Raw genomic sequence first — 22,581 nt, forward strand, 5'->3', positions numbered from 1 at the left:
TAATATATGTAAACTTTATATATAATATATATATATTTCAAAAAGCAAACAAATATATTCTGTAGTTAACATCCAAGATGGTCTACAAAATCTTTTGATGAAAATATAATAGGTATGAACCATGGGTTAAACCAGCCATTCAGCAGGAGCCAACACATTGACATAGTTTATACACAAAACTCAGTAGGCTTCTTATATTTAAGAAGCAATATGTTAAAAGCACAGACTGAAAATATCTTCTCTCCATAACAATTTTCAAAAAAATTATAACACACTTAAAAATTAAAATAATTCCTGATCTATAAAAGATGCTTCTAGAAATTCTTCTGTATCTATACAGGAATAAAAGCACTAAGAGACACACCACTTTCCACTCACTGGGAGAATGGCTAACAGAGAAAACAACTGCTGACAAGGGTGTGGGGAAACAGGAAAGTTGTATCGTGCTGGGAGAATGCAAAATGCAGCAACTGCTGTCAAGTACCATAGTAATTCCTAGAAAAAATCCAAATAAAATCACTGCATGATCTCGCAATTTCACATCTGGGTAAATACTCAAAATAATTGAACACAGAGTCTTGAAATATATGAGGTATGATTGAAAACTATGGGGAATATTTTAATACCATAAAAGACACATTATTATTGATACTCAAACTCTCCCTCACTTTGAACACAGATCCATCCTTTCGTTCTTGCCACTTTCAGAAGCAGCACTGGAAGCCCCCTTTCATGAGTGTTTTTAGTTGTGCCATTGTGGTTGCTTCGATGTCCTGAGTGTATTCAAAATACCTACATTTTGTGGTAATTTTGAATTTGAGGAACAGCCACAATTTTCCCAGTGCCAGAACCAGTGAGTAAGATGGATAAGGATATATTCTAATATTTTTTTATAAGCATGCCTTTCTACTGGACAGAACTCAACAGTAGTATTTCTGTATTTTTAATCACACATCATGAAGTCACTCAAAAAGGAGGACTTTGAGACTTGCTTCAGAAAGTACCAAGAATGAGGGGATAAATGTGTTCCAAGTGAGGGAAGTAATCTGAGGGAGAGCAATGGCAATGTGTCTTTCATTGTAATAATTTTTTTAAAAAAATGTCAACATTCACCATACATTTCGACCATGCCTAATATTTGTAAACCTATGGTCACAACAGCATTATTCAAAGTAGCTAAAGTGTGAAAATAACTTGCTTCTGTCAACAGATGAGTACATAAACAAAATGCATAATCATTAAAGAATGTTATTTAACCTTTAAAACCAGTGAAGTTCAGAGACAAACTATAACAGGTCTGATATTAAGGACAACATGCCGAGTGAAATAGATGTGTTAATCATTTTTATCATTGCCAAGACAAAATACCTGACACCTAAAGTTTAAGGTGAAAAGGTTTATTTAGCTCACAGTTTTTAGAGGTTTCAGTCCATAATCAGCTGGCTCCAAAGCAGGGTACCATGGCAGAGGGGCAACCGATCATGGTGGCAGAAGATAGCAAAGGCAATAAGAGAAGAGAGAGAGGGAGACAAGCTTCTTTCTTTGCCCTATATCTAGATTTCTGGGATTAGGGCAGTGCCAATCCAATCAGTTGACTGATCCAGCAATCAACTATTCTTAATCCCAGCACCCTTAATCACAATACTGCACTAGGAATCAACCACACACTCTAGATTTAGCTACCTCTGAAAAAACCCTATGACAACATGACATCCAGGAAACAGAAAGATAGGAAAAAGTGACAAGAAGAGAAGGGGCTGGGGCTATATATAGTCCCCAAGGTTATATCTCCATTACCTACTGAGGCATACCTAGAAGTATACTTTATTAATCTCCCATGTGTCTCTTCAGCCAATCAAATTGACAGTCAAGATTAACCATCACAATTACTTTAAGTTCCTCAAAATATGCAGACTTAATTTGAATTTTTTACTGTATGAAATGGACAGAGATAGATTCCATAGATATGTATATGTACCAGATGACTATCATTGTTGCCTAACACAGGAATTATGTTAACATATTGTCCTGCCATAAAATCTTATTTTAAAATCTGGGATAAGTAATTACTTTTGCAGTTGACTTTGGTCAGTAGTTTTGCCTATATATATATGTATATATATACATATATATATATATAAAAGGGTGTAAGCAGTTCAGAGAAGTATATATATATATATAACACATGTATATGTATATATATATAACACATGTATATAACACATGTGTATGTGTTACAACACACATATGTATGTATATATACATACACATATATATGTATGAATATATGTATTATAACACACATATATAACACATATGCAAGCAGTTCAGAGAAGTGTAATTCTAGCATGAAACACAAAAAGTAAAAATATGTGATTGTATCATAGGACAAATAGAAGCATGTGATTTTTGTTATATGTAAAAGAACATCTATGTATAAGGAACATCTCTCTAATGACTCCTACTATATTTATGTTCTCTAAAATTCTTACATTTGTATATAGTACCTTAAGAGTATATAACAATATAGGCTATATAATTGAAACATCTGGTAAAGAGGGTTTCTTAAGCTAAATTGTTACATCAGGGGACTTTCTGTTTTTTATTGTAAAATACTGGTATAATTTGTCTGAGAAATAGCATTTGTTTAATTAGTTATAATTAAATATAATTACTACTGTTGCTTTGTTTAAATGATATCTATGCAATTCAATAGTAAAGAATACAGAACAATGTATAATTCAAATAAACATCTATTTTTCATACTTTATAAAAATAATTTACGCATATATCTTACATATATCTTAGAGCATTATGCTTTTCTTTTAGCTTGATACATAATTGGATATTGTATGTTGTCTCTAAAAAACTGATAATCTCATTACATCCAAGTACACAAAAGTGTGCTCAAGATTTTCATAACTGCTTTCTCAGGACCATAAAGAAGGTAGGAAGAGTGGACAGCCCAACTGTCTTAGTTATTTTTTCGTAGTTGCTGGGACAAAATACCCCACACCCAACATTAAGGAAGGAAAGATTTATTTAGCTCACAGCCGGTGGAGGTTTCAGTCCATATTGGGCTGGCTCCAAGGCAGAGTGGCACATGGCAGAGGGCAATAGTTGATGGCCACGGAAAACAGCAAAAGCAACAAGAGCAAAAAGGGATGAGCGGCAGGGAGCAAGCCTCCTTCCCTCCTTTACACGGTATTCAAACTATCTGCCCCTGGGTCGGGTAGCACTCACACCCATAATCCCAGCATTGGACCATGAATCAATCACAAACTCTGGAAGTTCCCCCATGACTGCATGAGGCTTTGGGGGGACATTCAGACACAAACCATAACACCAACTGCACTATCTTCCAAAGGGTCAATTTCTTCTGAAGCAAAAGTCATCCCCTAGTTTTTCCTAGTCTCATTTATGTTTTTTTTTTTTTTTTTTTTTTTACCTCAGAATACTACTCAGGAACAAAAGAGGTGAGGTGTAAAAGAGGACATTTCAAAAGATTAGCTTGGAGCCCTTATAATGGGAAAAAGAAAAGCAATTATGAAGCCAACAAGAAGAAAAGTCAGCCTGAATGATTCCAAGGGCATTAGTACCATAAATAAATGACTGCTGATACTATTTTAAAGTAGGAGTATTTGAAACAATCCAGTAAACTATTTAAATTTACTGGACAAATTATATACAATGAAATTTCAACTCTTGAAATTTTTTGACACTGCACACAGTTTTTCTTTAGTTACCAATGTCAGTGCTGATATAGAAAGAACAGTATGAATCACTCTATCACTTTTTAAAAATAAAGTCATGTTCTGTTTTGTTTTGTTTTTGGTACCGGCAATTGAACTCACAACCTTGTGCTTGCCAGGCAGGTGCTGTGCCACTGAGCTGCATTCCCAGCCCAATAAAGTCATGTTTTTATGGCATCAGTTGCTTTGCAACATATATCTGCAAATCTATAATTTGTTCATGTACATGTTCTATTTATGTAATTTTATGGATACTAACCTGTTATAGGCACATGACCATCATCAACACTTCCAAATGCTCCTTTTTTTTTTTCACATTCAGGAGGAGAATATCCTTTTTCACAATGACAATTATGAAAATTGTTGCAAATCTAAATTAATAAAAAAAATTGCCTTCTTGGAAATATCAAATTTTAATATTGAAATGAGTATTTATAATACATAAAATTTTAAAATAACAGTAGGCATACAGCCTAAATATAGCTTGAAGGTAATATTTCCATCTATTCACCCACTGAATATTTGAACTATTTAAATGAATGTTTAAAATAGTCTAATAAGACTGTATTTAATGTGCATTTCTATCCCACTTATCCCATATACTGTACATAACTATTGACAATCTGAGAATCTAATGGTGTAGCCCTCAAGAAATTGTTAAATCACCAAGAAAAAATAAATAATTAGGCTCTGTAAAACAAAAAATTACGTTTTTAAACTTCATATCAGTAGGAAAATACTTAAAGTAATTTTCTTTATATATGAGCACATGTATGTATTGACTTACACTTATGTCTCACATTATCAATACAAACAGAGACATTTTGGTGAGTTACTTTGCCATAAAATGACTACTATACAAAAATTTAAAAAACATTTTATTACATCATTAAAATAATTCACTTACTATTTTAACAGCTTATACTGGCCTTTTTAGATTTTTAAACTCTTTATAACTAAATTCTCTGATCCTTAGTTTTAGCCCCCTAATTAAATTAAGACCTAGAACTCTTTGTTACTCAGAAACTTATAGATAAAATCACATACCCCTCAGCATTCTATACATGAAATAAATTTTATTATCTTATAACATTTTTTTACAAAGATGGCTTTTGATGGAGACTAATAGTGTATACTTATTCCATAGTATCTCATTATAGAGACTTTATCTTAGAGAGATTAATCAAACTTCCTTTGGAATTGTCTGTACTTTTTTATTTTAAAGGTAAAAGAATGAAAACATAATAACAAACACAGACATAAACAAAACAACATAAAAATAATAGAAGCAGAACAGTTAATGTTTTATTGTTTGATCAATCCTACATGTATACATCTATTTATCTGAGTAACCAATTTGAAGATAACTATATGTAATACAACAACTATTCTTAACTTCCTATCACCTGTCTGTCTGTACTTTAGAAAGTACGTTTTAGCCATTGACAAACATCTGTTGTCAAATAATTTCTCCTCCTCCACCACCTTCTCTGCTTCCTCTTCTTCTTCCTCCTCCTTCCCTTCTTTTCCCTTTTGTTCTTCTTCATCTTTTTTCTTTCTCTTCTTCTTTTACTTTATTCACTACCAACCACAGCCAGATACAAATACCTCATAATTAATAGTGACATGCCCCTAATTATTATTAACTTGCTAGCTAGACAGGATAGTCAAGATTCTAAGTTAACAATCAATACTTGCAATAAAATTTTAATGAAACTATTAGCTACTGTCTGCCTTCTCTTTGTAAAAAAAAAAAGATTTTATTAATATGGTGACACAAGCATTACATGGGCTTAGTGCACATCTACCACCCACAGTAATCAAACATAGATACATCTGGAATCATCTTCATGTTTCCTCTTTTTCTTCCCTAATAAATAGTCCTGTAAATTTCTGAAGAAAAGATTAAAGGTATAAATTATAGATGATAAAATGATATTATATACCATGAAAGTGACAAAAAATGCCATTCAGATCATTTTGCAGACCTCCCGATTGTTTACTGAGTTGTGAAAAAATCATGCTGCTCTTGATAAACACTGAATTTACTTACCCCTTTGCTACTACAATGTAGTGAAGATCTGCAACTTGTATTGAGAACAAATCGAACTTCTTTACAATGCCATTTATCACAATACTGAGGAAAAGAAATATGAAATGAAAAGTGTCACTGAAATTGTGTACATGGATACACGTAAAAAGAAAAATCAGAGAAAATCCCTGAATTCATATTACCTAGAACTGGCGTAAAATTCATGAATACACACTGTGTAGAGCTATTTAATTGTGACCTCAATGAAATGAGCTATATACCTTCACAGTATAAAGATATGATCTTTTCTAAGGAACTGAAAGCAATATTGTCTCACCATGTAGCATCTTATTCTCTTAAACAATAACTGGGAAAATCATTTGGCCTTTTGAGTTCAATAAATATCTGAGGATCATTTAAAAATAATGCTCAACCTAAGACCATTATATCAAAAGTGCTAGGGTTATGCAATTACTATGAGTAACCAGCGATGAAAAATATCAGGTAACATAAGGTCTTAAAATTATTTCCATGAAGTGAGACCAGATCAGGCCCAGATGTGGGTACACACATGTTGGCAGGTGGGAGCAACCCACAAGACTAAGCCAGGTCCCAGCTGGGGAACACAGGCATGATCAGCAAGACCACTTCCAAGCAAGACCAATGGTGTGGAAAAGTCTGAAACAACAGTGGGAATATGGTCCAGGAGTTCACAAGTTAGGTGAACCAGTGTTGTACTTTGGCACACAGACACATGGAAGAGAAGCAGATGGAGGTGCCATTCTATATCAAAGGACTCTGGAGAACTACAGTAACAGAAGACCAGTCCCAGCCCCCACATTCAGAGGCCAACAACAGCTCCATATCCAGGACAAATCCCACAGTAAACTGGACTGGAATACACAGCACATTTGTGGGATCTGACTTGGATACTACTAAAGAAGAAATCCCAACCTAACTGCAGCCATTTTTTTTTTCAATAAAACTGTGGCCATTCTGTTCTTTGACATAGAACTTAGCTAAATCATATGATTTGTTATCAAATTAAAAGTTCAATGACTGTGCCAAAAACAACTTTGCTACATACAGCTGTGCTCACCACAAGACAGATAAACATTATACCATGGCCCTCAGCTATGCTTATCTTAGATTTTTGTAACTCTTACTTGCCACCCTACAAAAAAGACAAGCTTTCTGTAATCAATGCCTTGGACTTTGGAGATTACTCCTCTGGGGTCTACCAGCATTAATAAAATTTCCTTTTCTCTCCCGAGGTCCTGGCTACTATTGATTCTATTTTCCTACAGCACTACCACACATCAGAGGAATTTTACTATTTTTAATTTTCTTTATCTGATTATCCTTTCTTGGTTTAGTTAGGTTTTGCTTTGTTTTCTTGTGGGTTTTTTTCCTTTTTTTCTCTTTCTTTTTTCATTTTTCACTGTTTAGGTTCTTACCTTTCTTTGTGTTTTCTTCTACTCATCCTCTTTCTCTCTTTCCTCAATTACCTTTTGAATTTATGATATTTTTACCTGAGTATACATTTTCTCTTCTCTTTCTGATACACTTCAATACTCTTATACTTTCTCTTTCATTCTTTCTCCCGTGTCCTCTAGTTTCCCAAAACTTATGTGATCATCTTTTGCTCTCAAGCCTTGTTTTTACTATATTGACCTCATTCATCTCTCTATCTTGTCCCCTATCCTTCTTAACATCTTCACCCTCCAAACAGGTTAAAACACTCCAGTAAGAGGAAAATCATTGCATAAAACTTCCTAGTGAATGTTGGATTTTTTTTTATGTAACTATAGAATTGTTTCCTCTGGTTAAAGCATCAGGTTAATAGTTACCACAACTTGTCAGTAACTAGGCTGTACTTCATGATATTGTTATTGTCAAGATGTCACACATCTTATAATCAGTTTTTCTTCCTTGTATGATAATGTTGTGAGTGTATGGACTCATAATCACCACTGTAGTCCAGTAAGAAAAGCTCTGTGCTTAGCCAAATAGCAACTTTTCATCCTTAACAAATTGGGAAGGTAGGTTCTTGGGATAGACATAAATTGGGAAGGTAGGTTCATGGGATAGACCTAGATCTAGAAGACATCCCTGAAGTATAGACACCTCCTCGGGAAACCTCAATAAAAGTGACAAAGCTCTCTACCATAAGATATCAGCAAGCATCAACATAGAAAATGAAATAAAATAAAAAATAGAAAATGACAAGATACAGAAGCAAAATGCAATCCAGGACCCCCAGCCCACCCATGACAAGCACAATGAGATAGAGAAAATCAAAGTCATATTATTGAACTTTCTGAAATGACAGTATCAGAAGTGAATAAAACAAATGGAAAAGGCTGTAGGAGACCGTGACTGACCTCCATTGTATATTAGTAGCCATCTTATGCGCCTTTCCCTTTAAGTCAGGACTGCCTACCGTTGCCTAGCTACTCCCGCCTCAAGAACTAGGACTGCCCACCATTACCTAGTTACTCCCGCCTTTGTTGGGTTATTTGGTTATTCCCGCCTTAGAACTTCCGCGTTTCTCCATGCTGTATATAAGCACGGCACTTCCCGCTAATAAACGAGACTTGATCAGAGCACTGTCTTGTCTCCATTCTTCGTGTCTCTTGTCCCTTTATAATCCTCACTCCCCCTCTAGGGTTCACGTTGACTGTACCTGCAGGCCTGGACAAAAGGCTATAGAAAGAAACCTCACAATACAAAAAGAAATAATGCTCAAAATAAAAGATATTAGAATAGACACACATAAAAAATAGAACAGCTCAGAAAAATGATGGAAAATATATGATGGCTCAACATATGAAAAAATGTAAGCCATTAAACAGATCCAAACAGAAATCCAAAAGATTAACACCTCTGTTTAAATTATATGCAACAGATTGAACAAAGATGAGGGCAGAGTATCAGATCTAAAATACAGAATTACAGCTAGTGACCATGAGAAAAAGATATCTTAAAAATAGCATGAGAGGGCTGGAGAGATAGCTCAGTAGCACAGTGTCTGCCTGGCAAGTGCAAGGTCCTGAGTTCAATTCCTAGTACCAAATAAATAAATAAATAAACAAACAAACAAACAAATAAATTTAAAAATAGTGTAAAAATCAATATAACAGCTACAAGACAAAGCAAACCAACAAAACCATAAGATTGACTGGGATCAATGAGAAAGCTGGAGACAGTGCAAATGACATTTAAAAAAAGTCTTTTCACAGAAATAATGGCAGAAAATTTCCCAAACACGGATAAAAAATTTGACATATGAATAAATGGGGTGTATAGAACTCCAAACAGCCATGATGAAAATAAATACACAGCAAAGCATATAATAATCAAGACTCCACCAGAAATTCAGCACAAGCAGAAAATATTAAAAGCAGTTAGAGAAAAGAAACAAATCACTTATAAAGGAAAGCCCATCAGAATCACAGGAGATTTCTCAACATAAACCCTCAAATCAAGGAGAGCTTGGAGTGAGATATTTCAAGCCCTAAGAGAAAACAACCTCCCACCTAAATTGATGCTAATGTAAAAGATGTTGTCTCCGTGATTTAAATGATTCTGTGAGGTCACTTTGATTTTGTATTCTGGGCACTGTATGGTGGTGGTGGTGGTGGTAGCAGTACTTTTCTTCTCATTGCTGAGACAAAATACCTAACACTCAAAACTAAGGGAGGAAAGGTTTATTTAGCTCATGGTTTGTGGAGGTTTCAGTCCATAATCAGCTGGTTCTGAGGCAGGGTGGCATGGCACAAGAGCAACAATTCAAGGTGGCAGAAGACAGAAAAAGCAACAAGAGCGAAAGGGGGAAAGAACAAGAAAGACTCTTTTTCTCATTTGTATTGTAAGTAGTCTACTACTCACATCATCTTACTGCTTTCCTCTTGCACAGGCTTAGGATATTTACAAAGCAAGGACCCAGGCCCCCTGCTGAGTCACTTAGTTAAGTTTCTAAACTTCCCAAGTTGCCACAATGAGCAATATCCTGGAACAGTATGGGCATATCCTTTACACCCCAGAATGCAGAACTGCTGAGTTAATTAGTTGAGCTTCTACACTTCTCAAGTTAACACAATGTATTGACCATAATAGATGTTTTTGATGTCTCTTTGTTATTTTTTCCTCTTATTCTCTTTCTTATCCCTTTATTTTCCCTTTGAGAAGAAGAGTTAGCTAGTACTTTAACTTAAATGGTACTTTTCATGGGCAACTCAGTGTAATCCTCACCAAATATGTTCACAGAGTATCTAAACATAAGCTAACTACCACCATATTAGCAGGTTCTAACACTCTCAGAGTTGCTTTCAATTTCCAGTTACCCTGTGCATCCCGTCTCCTACTCCCACAACCATTTTCTCAAATCCTTCAACACTAGCCCTTTACTCCAGCTCTGAAAATAACTCCAATAAATTCCAATATTCTGTCTCTTTTTCATATATGGATATTTCTCTTCTCTATCCATCTTCTTATGGATTTGCCCCTTTTATTTTTGCTTCCTTTATGCTTCCTCCTCCTCTCTGTGTCCCAGTCCATTAGTATTAGCACAGTGCAGTTGTGTATGGGGCACTGAAAAAAGTGTGAAATTATTAAAAAAAATAGGGGGGTAGTGTACATGATGATATATGGTTGCAGCTGTTGATGCTGAAATAGTCAGTAGGTATTCTTTCCTTGCAACAGAGAATCTGGATCTGAGCCTATTAAACTGAATAGGTCAAAGACAGATGAATATCAAAAATCAACCAAAGCCAAGATCACATTATGGGAAAGCAGATACTAAATAAAGAGAACTCCATACTGACAACAAAATCTTTACACTGTGATTGATCAACCTACAGAACACACACACACACACACACACACACACACCACAGAAATATAAAAAAACAAAGCAACAAAATGCATCCCATAACTCCTACCAAGCTGATCTATCGGGCATTCCAGGGAGAAAATGAAAAAAATAAATAAATTATACAAAATAATAACGAAACAAAAATTTAATAAAGTGTTCAACAAGATAAAATGATGTAACTAAACACATGATTTTTTGTGCTACTGGAGATCAAATTCATTCCATTTGGTTCTGGTGTGGCCAAGGATTTGACTGGAGTTTGTTTCTGAATTTGGTCAGATCTCAACTCTGAATTCATTTTGAATTTTGTCAGTTCTGGGCTCCAAAATACTCCAAATTGATGGTTGGATGTGATTAATAAGTTCCCAGGATTTGTTTGTTTTATTTGTCTGTTTGTTCTGCATTTTCCAAATTCATCCATGTTTTCAGATCACCACTGAATTCATCATCTGGATTGGAGGATTGGTGGGTGTCCTGCTCATGCCTTTCCTGCCTCTCTACGTCATTCATCTGGAAGCTCAGAGAGACCCAGATCCATCCTGACTGCTCCACGTTGCCATGACTATGGGTACCATTTCAAACTTTGTTAGCCTTGGTTTCTTGCTTATGTTGTAGGTCAAATGAGTGAGTGCTGTATTCCCTAGCCATGGGAGTAATCAACAGCAAGCCAACTGTGCTGGACCGCATGATCAGGAACTTTGGTAAGTTCAAGGGGGATTATGGGGTAATGATGAAAAAGGAAAAGCTCCATACATTGTGTGAATTAGACTGGCCCTCTTTCAATGTGGGACGGCCAGCAGAGCATGGGAGATTATCAGTGGGAAACTGGGACATTTGGGTCAGTTTTCCTATATAGATTCCTGGTTGCATGTGATTCAGATGTTGCTTCAGTGGCTTAGGATGTGTGTTTGTGGATTCCCTGACTGAGTTTTGATAATCAAGGAAAAGTCCTCAAAGCCCTGTTTTGCCCTTGGTACTGAAGATGATCCTCCTTTTTGTCTCCCAACTCAGCCACTGCCCTATCCTGATCCTCCTGCCACACCTGCTGTGTACCCTTCCTCGCATCTTGGCAAGAGACTCCTTGGTGCCACGGCTGAGCAAGGGACGCTGCGATGGCACTGACTCTGCGGTTCCCTGTTCTCCTAACTGCCATACACAACTTTCCTCCTGAGCCTATAGCAGACTCAGATGAGGAAGTCTCCTCACAGGTCCCTGACTTGGCTCTCTAGCAGCTGCTGTGATGCGGCCAGTATATGTGCCCTTCACTCTGAGTGATCCATATAATTAGAGAACACAGAACTCCCTTATTTGGAACAGCTTTGGGCTCTGCTTACTTTGTTTAAGCTTCCACGAGGTGCTCAAGATTGATTCAGTGTTTAAGACCCGCTGTCCCACTTGGGATGATTGTCAGGAGATTATGCTAACCCTGTTTACTTCAGAGGAAAGGGACAGAATTCAAAAGGTAGCTGAGGAACAAGTGACATTAGATGTGGGGGGAACTGCACAGGACAAAGAAGCAGCAGTAGCTCCCATTCTACTGTGAGACACCCCTAACTAGGATTATAACACCGAGGAGGGGCTGAATGCTTTGAAAGAACATCATCCTGCTTTAAGAAAAGGGATTCTTTCTGTGGTTCATCATCCCACTAACCTAAATAAGGTAGTAGAGGTTTATGAGGGATCAACTGAAAACCAATAATCCAGGGATCATGGAAGCTTATTGGACATACAGCCCATTTGATCCCAAGCTGCCTGAGAATGCTCACATTATTAACATGGCCTTTGTTGCCCAGTCAGCCCCTGACATATGCTGAATAATACAGAAACTAGAAGGTTTTGGAGGGATGAATTTGTCTCAGTTGGTAGAGATTGACCAGAAAGTGTTTCATAACAAGGACGCAGAATGGAAATTTAAGCAGGAAAAGCAGAAGGTAATGTTGGCAGTTTATAAGAAAGAAGTCCAGTCAGGAGCTAGGGAAATAGACAAGTGGGGAGGAGGTCATCACACTCCCCTAGATCCAGACCATTTTGCCTGTTGCAAGGAGAAGGAAAATTTCAAACAGGAATGTCCAAGCTCCTGGAGAAGGAGAAAAGAGAAAAAGGAAGTGTTTGTGATGGAATTAGAGGAAGTTTCAGATTGATGGGGTAGTGGGTCTCTGTTTCTCAGCCCCAGGGAACCCATGCTAACCACCAGTATGGAGGAAAACTTGTTAGATTTTTTAATAGATACCAGTGCTGATGTGTAAATAATTACTCTAAAGAGTAATTATTACTCTTTTAGATAAAAGAGTACATGTTTTAGATAAAAAGTACTTTTTATCTTTTAGATAAAAAGTACATGTTCAGTGGGCAACAGGTCAGACTTCAAATTATTCTTTTTGTGAGCTGTGAAAGGTTCAGCTTAGATAACATGTAATTACCCATTCTTTTGCTCATGCCTGACTGCCCCTTTCCCCTCCTGGGCCAAGATCTCCTTTACAAGCTAAAGGTTCAAATTTATTTCACTCCCCAGGAGACTGTTTTAACCACAGGAGCGGAATCCTCCATCAAAGACCATGTATTGACTGCTCTTTTACCCATGCAGAAGGAATATGCCCTCCTAGATTCCAGTGATGCAAAGCAATCTGCTCCCTCTCCTTGGACCCAAAATTTCCCAAAGGTTTGGGCAGAAGACAGTCCTCCTGATTTGGCAATTCACATGTCCTTGTTAATAGTAGAGTTAGTGGGGCATGCCATGCTGGTCTGCTTCAGACAATACCCAATGGCTATGGAAGCTAGGAAAGGAATCAAGCCTCGCATTCAAAGGTTGCTTGAGGCAGGAATACTGAGAGAATGTTAGTCTCCTTGGGATACTCCTTTCTTGCCAGTTCACAAGCATGGGACAAATGAGTATCACCCCGTCCAGGATGTGTGGGCAGTAAATGCCCTGGTTGCAACCCTTCATTCTACTGTAAACAACCCCTATACTTTGCTTAGTTTACTCCCACCTACTCAGACTTGGTATACTGTGTTGGATTTGGAAGATTCTTTTTTCTGTATTCCTTTTTCTCTTGCATCCCAAGAGTTGTTCACTTTCGAGTGGGAGGATCCAGAGGGGAGACAAAAATGTCAACTAACTTGAACATAGCTCCCTTGAGGGTTTAAGAATTCCCCAAAAATACCTGGAGAAGCTTTGTCCAAAGGTTTGGTACATTTAGTGAAGAAAACCCTGAGATGTCTCTCCTGCATATGTTGATGACTTGCTATTGCCAGCCCAAACTCAGGAATTATGCCAGGAAGGGATAAAAGACTATTGGGTTTGTTACTGGATAAGAGGTATTGAGTGTGAAAGAAAAAGGTTCAAATATGTATACAAACTGTAAAGTTTCTTGGGTTTGTGCTGAAGGGAGGGACTCATTCGCTGTCAACCTCTTGCACTCAGGACACCCAGGATTTACAGGAGTTCTCATCCAGAAAGAACTTGAGGAAGGTTGGGGGAACAGTGGGATATTGATGCCTGTGGGTCCCTAATTTTGTAGTCATTTCCAAACCCTTATATGAGGCTTTGAAAGGGGGAAATGACCTCCCTTGGTGTGGAATACTGAGCAGCAGGCAGCATTGGAGACTCTAAAGGAGAAACTACTGAGTGCTCCTGCTCTGTCTCTGCCTGACATTACCAAGCCTTTTCACTTGTTCATACATGAGAAAGAGGGCATTACTCAGGAGGGTTCTGACTCAGATTTTGGGACACTGGAAGTGCCCAGTAGCTTATTTGTCTAAAAGGTTGGACTATGTGGTGGCTGAGTGGCCTTACTGCTGGTGGGCCACAGCAGCCACCACTATACTAGTAATAGAAGCTGATAAACTAACTTTTGGAAAAAAACTGCACGTATTTGTGCACCATGCAGTGGGCACTTTACTAAGGGGACCTGGTGGTAAGTGGCTCTCAGGTACTAGGCTAGCCCAATACCAGGGAATACTCCTTGAGGATCCCCAGCTTAATATTAAGACTATACAGAGGCTCAGCACTGCTTCCCTCCTACCAACTTCTTTGGAGCCACCTGAGCATGACTACATGGAAGCAATCAAGACAGTCTACTTGGCCAGACCAGATCTATAGGATACAACCTCCCAGAGCCCTGACCTAATCCTGTTTTAGGATGGAAGCAGTATGGTGATGAATGGGGTTCAAAGGGTAGGAGCAGTGTGTGTCACCTTTGAACAGACTGTTCAGAATGAGGCTTTACTGGACTGTCTGCACAGAGAGCTGAGCTAATTGCCCTTACATGGGCCTTAAAGATAGTAAAGGACAACAGGTAAATGTTTACACTGACTCTTGCTATGCCTTTGCCACTTTACATGTGCACAGTGCCATCTACCAGGAGAGAGGCCTCCTAAATAAAGGAGAAAAGGATATTAAAAATTACCAAGAAATACTGAACTTACTACAGGGCATTTGGCTGCCCACCAAGGTTGCTGGGATTCATTGCCCAGGCCATCAAAAGGGCAGTTCAAGGAGGCACAAGGGAATCAAGCTGTTGACCTAGCAGCCAAACAAGCTGCTATTGGGGAGACACTTTTTGTAGCCTGAACCTTAGTGGCCCTGCTTCTCAAACCACCTAAATATTCAGAAGCCGAACTGAAGTGGCCCAAAACAGAGGGGGCTACAGAACAAAACAGGGGTGGCAAGTTTTACCAGGAGGGAAGGTGTTCTTCCCTGAGGCAGTAGGACATTTTGTGATACAGGAACTACACAGCCACACCCATTTGGGAAAAACATCCATGGCAGAACTGCTTGGTCATCACTTTTTCATTTCTAGGCTTTGGACTTTTTGTGTCTCTGTGACTAGCAGGTGTGCAATTTGTGCTAATAACAGTCCAGTTTCTCATCCACAGCAACATACTGGACTTTGCAGACAAGGGATGCTGCCCTTTGAGGAAACTGAGGTGGACTTTACTGAAATCAAACCTACTAATGGGAACAAAAGTATTTGTTGGCTCTCATATGTACCTACTTGTACTGGGTGGAGGTCACTCCCATTTACCATCCAGAGAGGTGATAAAAGCCCTAATGGAGTTAGTCATTCCCCATTATGGGCTCCTTAGGATGGTAGGTTCAGATAATGGATCTGCATTTGTAGGTTGAATAGCTCAGAGACTTCTGCAGCTAGATGAGGCTAAAATGGAAGCTACATATAGCCTATCAGCCTCAGAGTTCTGGCCATGTGGAAAGGCAAAACCACACTAGCCCAGCTTTGCCAAGAGATGGGCAAACTGGGTGCCTATGCTTCCAATGGCCCTGCTGTGATCTCGCTGTACTCTGTATCGGGATGGGCTCACTCCATTTGAGATGATGTTTGGGAGGGTTTTCCCACTGTTGCCCATTCTGGAAGAACTACAAGAAATTGGGACTCTAGATTTATGACAGCAGATAAAGGCCTTAAAAAAGACTCTAAAGGAACTACAGTGAGTAGTGCTACAGTGACACCCCATTCCAATTCATTCTCCTGTTCATTTTTTGAACCAGGAGACAAGGTGTAAATTAAAACATGGAGGGAAGAGCCAAAGTGTATGAGGCCCATGATATCGTCTTAACCACATCCACTGCTCTTAAAGGTACAGGTTGTATTCTGTGGATTCACCATTCCCAAACCAAAAAGTGGATACTGGAACCCCCTGAGGGATCAACTCAGCTGAAACTGTTGCTTGCACCTGAGACCTCACCCACACCTGAAACCACCACTCTACAGTGCTCTCAAAGATGGCAACAGAAACTGGCCACAATTGAATGATGACTTCATTAGTTACATTGATTTCAGCATCCCTGTTGAGGACAACCTCAGCAGTAACTGGATCCCAGAAAAGGACAGAGCCTTCCAGTGGACTTGAAAACCCCTTTGTAATTACATCATTGAACTTCTACAAACAGAATCTATTGGACTTGGGAAAGCTAAGCTGACCTCCTTGCACATTCCTTGTGGACAGCAGACTGTTGAATTACCATTCCTCTATGTAAATTCTGGAATCCCCACTGGTGGCTAGACAAGGCTGACCCTAAGAACTACCCCTTCCCTGCATGTAAAGTTCAGGAAAGGGCGATCAAGGAAGAGAGAGAGACATAGCCTTAGTAACCTGAGGTCTGAATGTGTGCCCAAAGACACAAGGGGAAAGTTGTGACAATGAAAAGGAAGCATACTGTTCCCACTGGGGTTATAAAAACCACAGGACTTTGGGGAGCATGGTACAATGGGTGCTGACCACAAATTAGGACTAGAGATCCAGACCCACTGCCCCATTGGTAGGCCCAGAATGAGAAGTATATGCAAGCATATAGAGAAAAGAGGATACTGGATATTCAGGCAATTTTTGCTTCAAATTAGGATAATTATAAAAGACATTAATGATCCAGTTTGAGCAATAGGGCTTACTTGGGGTATTTGCATGGACACACAAATGACAGGAGGATGGAGGCATCCAGGGTTTCTCATCTGCATAACACCAACAGAGGTGACCCCTAGGAAGCTGGTCATACCTTTTCCTGCCCTCACCTATGAGCTACATCATTCTGATAGCCCTAGACCAAAAGTTATGCCTGTAGTCCCCTCAAAAGGTAGCATTTCAGCCTGAAAGATTATCCAAGCTAGTGTGGGTAAACTAAGTGCCTAATTGGATATATACCAGATGCTTAATGAAACCCACAATTTCCTCAATATGTCTGACCTTACCTTGGCTGGACACTGTTAAATGTGTATAATATCTAGTCCTCTATTCTATGAGGCAATGGCTTCCCTAATGGAGATAGTGCCCAACCAGGCCATCTGTACTGCAGAAGAAGAGGAGCCACTTCCCTTTTTTATGACTGAAACTGTCTATGGATTAGGATTTTGTATGGGGCAAGGACATAACCAAGTTTCCTGTAACTGGACTGCACCACTAAATTCTACCTAGAGGGCACTGCAGGGATCCCGGTTTTTCTGCACTAGTGAGTTATTTAAACACCTCAACCACAGCCAAGAATTCACAGAGGTAGGCCCCTGCCTTTTGACCATGCCCATTCCCTGGGTGAAAACTATTCCAGGGGGATAGGACACAAGGCACTTGTTCTCAGGGAACTGAGCATGAACAAAAAGAGACATCATATTTTTGCCAGTACTAGCCAGAATGAGTATAGTGTGATCCCTAGGGATGAGTGCTGGAGAAATAGTCTATTCAAAAATAAGTCTCCAGTGGTTTAGCAGGTTGACTCACAGTATAGAACAAAATGTGGCAGGGGTTTGAAATGTGGTCAGACAATTACATGATCAGGTAAACTTCTTGATGGAGATAGTGTTACAAAATAGGAGAGGACTTAACCTATTCCTTATTGGAAAAGGGGGACTTTACACTGCCCTGAAAGAAGATGTAAACAACTATGTAAACAGCTCCAGGGTCATAATAGAGATGTTAGACAAGTTAGACTGTGAGGCAGAAGAAAGAAAAAGTATTACAGTAGACAAGGATGATATAAACAACTGTTCAATTGGAATTCTTGGTTAACTTTGATTAGCAGCCTGGCTGGCCCTGTTTTGATAATAGTTGCCCTTTTGACATTTGGGCCATGCTTCATCTGGTGGGTGAAAAACATTGAAAACTACAGTAGACCAGGTACAAATGTTGGTTTCAAAGAAGACCACAGAATACAGAATGAAAAGTAGGCCACTGTCACATGAAAGACTATATATGTCCTGAGAGAGGAAGATATGTTCTTGAGGGGGGAAATGATAGGGCAAGAGAGGCTGCATTTTCTTTTTGTAACTCCATTTTAAAAGTCACAAGTTCACTCAAGCATTAGATGAACTCACTCCTCACCACTCCCTTTAGCTAAACAGTAAAAACATAAGAGCAGAAACAAGGTTTTTACCTAGAGGAACCAACAGACAAAACAATTATGAGTAAACTAAGATTAACTGCATCCTGCCTAATGAACTCTTGTGGCCTCTTGTTAGAAACACTTGGAGTGTGGTTACTGTGGAAACCAAAAGGGTATTTGAACTGGTAGCAAAGTCCAGATCACCACCAACATTTTCCTGGCTTCTAGTCAGGCTATCAGTCACTACCTCAATAAAGCATTGTTTGTTCCTTCATTTAGTCTCTTGTGGGTGCTTTTCTTGCTGATTATTATCATAACACAATCATAATGAGTGTTACCATATCCAGAAGATTATAACTACTTTGCTATCTGAAGAGTAACCAGAGTATTTATTAATTACTTTGAAATCCAGTATTCTAATAAATTAGAGAATCTTGAAGAAACAGATAGTATGGTAGATACATGGGAATTACAAAAACTGAACCAAGAAGATCCTCAATAGTCCAATAACAGGAAATGAAATTGAAGTAGTAATAAAAAATCTACCAATTAAGGAAAGCCGAAGACCCAGTGGATTTAACACTGATTTCTATAAGATCTTTAAGAAGATCTAAAATTAATATTCCTCAAACTCTTTAATGAAATTGAAAGGGAAACAATACTTTCAAAGTCATCCTTTGAGGCTAGCAGTGCCTTGAATTCCAAACCAGAAAAGAACCCACTATAAAAAGAGAACTACAGCCCAAGCTGTTTTTTAATAAGCATAGATGCAAAAATTTTCAACAACATACTGGCAAACAAAATGCAGTGAATCATGATAAAGATAATACATAATAGCAAAATAGGCTTCATCCCAGGGATGCAAGGATGGACATACGCAAATCAAAACATACAGAAAACCAACAGATGCAGAAAAAGCTCTGACAAACTCCAACATCCATTTATGAAAAAATCTGACAAATATATATAAAAGAAAATTAATATCCACTGGAGAAAATCCATTAATGACAAACACACTGTCAACATCTAAAATCAGAAACAAGACAAGGATGTTCAATGTCATCACTCCTGTTCAACATATCCTTTGAAACCTTGGCCAGAGAAATCAGATAAGAGAAAGAAATAAAAGGGTTATGTTTTAGGAAAAAGAAAAGTCAAACTATGCTTTTTTACAAATGACATGATCCTTTACAAAGAAGAGCCAAAGTTCCACCGTAAGCCTCCTATAATGAATAAACAAATTCAGTAATGATTTACCATCAGGATACACAAACAACACATAAAAATCATCCAGTGAGAAAGAAATTCAGAAACCAATTCTAGTCACAATAGCTTTGAAAAAATTAAATATTTAGGAATTAACCTAAACAAGGAAGTGAAAGAACTCTATAATGAAAAGTGCTACACTCTGAAAAAGGCCATCTAATATACAACATAAAATGAAAAAATATTCCCTGTTCCTGGATAAGCAGAGACAATATTGTCAAACTGTCCATACTACCAAAATTTATATAGTTGATAGATGACAGATAGATAGATTATAGATAGATAGATAGATAGATAGATAGATAAAAAAAAAGATAGATAGACAGAAAGAAAGAAAGAAGGCACTTCCAACCGAATTATCAAAAGCATTCTTCACAGAACTAGAAAAAAATCCTAAAATTTATGTGGAAGGAAAAGCAATCCTGTGCCACAAGAGCAAAGGACACAGAATCTCAATCCTCAATTTCAAGTTATAATATGAAGCTAGAGTGATTAAAAAACAGCATGGTGCTGGCACAAAATAGAAACGTGGGTGAATGCAGTAGAAAGAGGATGTAGAAACAATTCCAGGCACATTCAGCTCTCTGATCTTTGACAAACTAGCTAAAAACATGCTGTAGAAAAGACAGACTATTTAATAAATGAAAAAGACTGGCTATACAAGTGAAGAAGATAGACTCTAGACCCAGACATTTCACTATATATTAAAGTAAAATCAAAGTGGATCAAAGGCATAAATATTCTTGGGAGACTGAGGCAGGAAAATTGCCACAAGTAGCCTGGATTGAGAGTAGTCTGGGCTAAGTAATGAGTTCAAGGCCAGGCTGAACTCCTTGGTGAACCCTGTCTGAAGAAATAACAAAAACAAAATGGCCTAAATATTAAAACAGAAACAATCTGCTGGAAGATGAGGTACGTAAAACTCTTGAAGACAAAGGCATAGGTAAGGACTTTCTAAATAAATCCCAAAGTGCACAAGAAACACTATCAAAATTCAATAAATGTGATTACACCAAATTAAAAAGCTTCTGCACAGCAATGGAAACAACTGATGAATGAAGAGATAACCTAAAGGAGAAAAACACATCTTACCAGCTACTCCCCTAACAAAGGACTAATACCTAAAATATATAAAGAACACAAAAAATTAGACCCCTCCTCCCAAGTAAAGACCCATTCAAAACCTGGACAACTGAAATGAACAGACACTTCTTAGAAGAAGTACAAATAGCTGATAAATACATGAAAAAAGCATCCAATATCTCTGGCAACTAAGGAGAGGCAAATTAAAACAACACTGAAATTCTCTCTTACTCCATGAAAGGATGGCTATCATCAAGAAATAAAAAAATGACAAATACTTGCAAGGCTGCAGAGACAAAAGGAAACCTTCTACATTGTTGGTGGGAATGTAAACTAGTACAACCATGGTGGAAATCAATGTGAATGTTGATGTGTCTTGGGGTTTCTTTGGTTTTTTTTCAACTATGGTATTGTGATATTTTAATGAATAAGATTAAAACTCCAAGTATAAATAAACTGTAAATGAAATGAATATATCTTACCAGACATTTTTCCACAAAACTAAAATCCAAAATTTGATGGCAAATTTGCTTGTGTAACATGAAAATTTATATAAATAAATAAATTGAACAGTTTTCCTTCACCTGATATAACATGTATTAAATATGTGTTAATGAAGTATTACATTTCATAGCTTAGTGTCTCAACTCATATGATATTCCAACACATACACACATTCTTTTCTTTCTTGTAATTGGTATGATATTTGGCTAGCTCACACTCAAGTGAGCAATGTGGGTTAGGCATGGTGTGAACCCTGTGCAATTGTTAAAACTCCAGCCTCAATCTGCCTTCTTCCTGACCTTATAAGACAAAATATTGGGATAGAAATAAACGAAAATGGTGTGAAGGCAGAAGCACAAATCACTTAGCTTTCACTGAAGATCTAACTCCATCTCCCTTGCTTATAGTAGCTGATGGCAGATTAGTGAGGACACATCCGTTGCAGTCTAGTGAACAGTGGTACAGCATGAAGACTTCACTGACTCTCATCCATAACACTGCTGTAATGAGTTCTTATTCTTGGTAGTAGCTGTTGTCATTTTGAAACCTCTGCTTTGCTTTCTTTTAGTTTAAAATATTGTGCTTTATTATATGTAAAATATGTTAAAATATATGTTCTTCATATATGTTAATAAAAATAGTCTATATTATTAAAAGAAGAATAATTTTACTAAGACTATTCTGCTAATCTCAGAGCCAAGGCCAGTGCATCTTACCAAAGCAATAAATATTTTCAGCGAAAATCTTAACAAAAATTCTGTGAAGTAGACTGTAAAATTGCAAGAGGTATGGTACAGATATCAATGTAGGGATAACAGAAACAAAAAAAACAGGGACAAATGTCAGCAACAAAGGAACAAAATAACTATATGGTAATTTGTGTTTTTTTGGCAATTTCTTATACAATAATAATTAAAAATAACTTTGAGGTTTAGTATCTTATCCCAGAGGAAAAAAAGAAAAACAAATTGCATAAAAAATGATTCAAAGTAAATTTTGTTGGGACCCAATGTGAATATAAGTATACAATTCAGTGACATTAGGGAAAAATTAATCATTTAAATGATAAATTCAACAAAAAATTGATATCATAAAATGAGCCAATCAAAATTCCCAAAACTGAAGGATTCAGTTAATGAAATACAAAATACAGCTGAGAGCAAAGTAGATCAAGCAAAATAAGGAATTTCTGAATATGAAATAAATCAGAGGAACCAAACAAATGAAAATTTTAAGAGAT

General features: G+C 37.6%; 1 protein-coding gene across 4 annotated transcripts in view; it reads right to left on the reverse strand.

Annotated features, from left to right (window-relative positions):
• LOC102021276 (disintegrin and metalloproteinase domain-containing protein 5-like) overlaps window positions 1-22,581 on the reverse strand; it is a 119,635-nt gene that overhangs the window by 22,094 nt on the left and 74,960 nt on the right. For all 4 annotated transcript variants that reach the window (XM_013507719.1, XM_005410549.2, XM_005410548.2 and 1 more), the window contains 2 exons: window positions 5,806-5,889; window positions 4,012-4,123 (listed from right to left, as the gene is read on the reverse strand). In XM_013507719.1, the coding sequence (XP_013363173.1) occupies window positions 4,012-4,123; window positions 5,806-5,889 (196 nt within the window). The remainder of the gene's footprint in view (window positions 1-4,011; window positions 4,124-5,805; window positions 5,890-22,581) is intronic.

Source organism: Chinchilla lanigera, unplaced genomic scaffold, assembly GCF_000276665.1.
Source record: "Chinchilla lanigera isolate Chin_1 unplaced genomic scaffold, ChiLan1.0 scaffold00135, whole genome shotgun sequence".
In the NCBI taxonomy this organism is placed as follows: domain Eukaryota; kingdom Metazoa; phylum Chordata; class Mammalia; order Rodentia; family Chinchillidae; genus Chinchilla; species Chinchilla lanigera.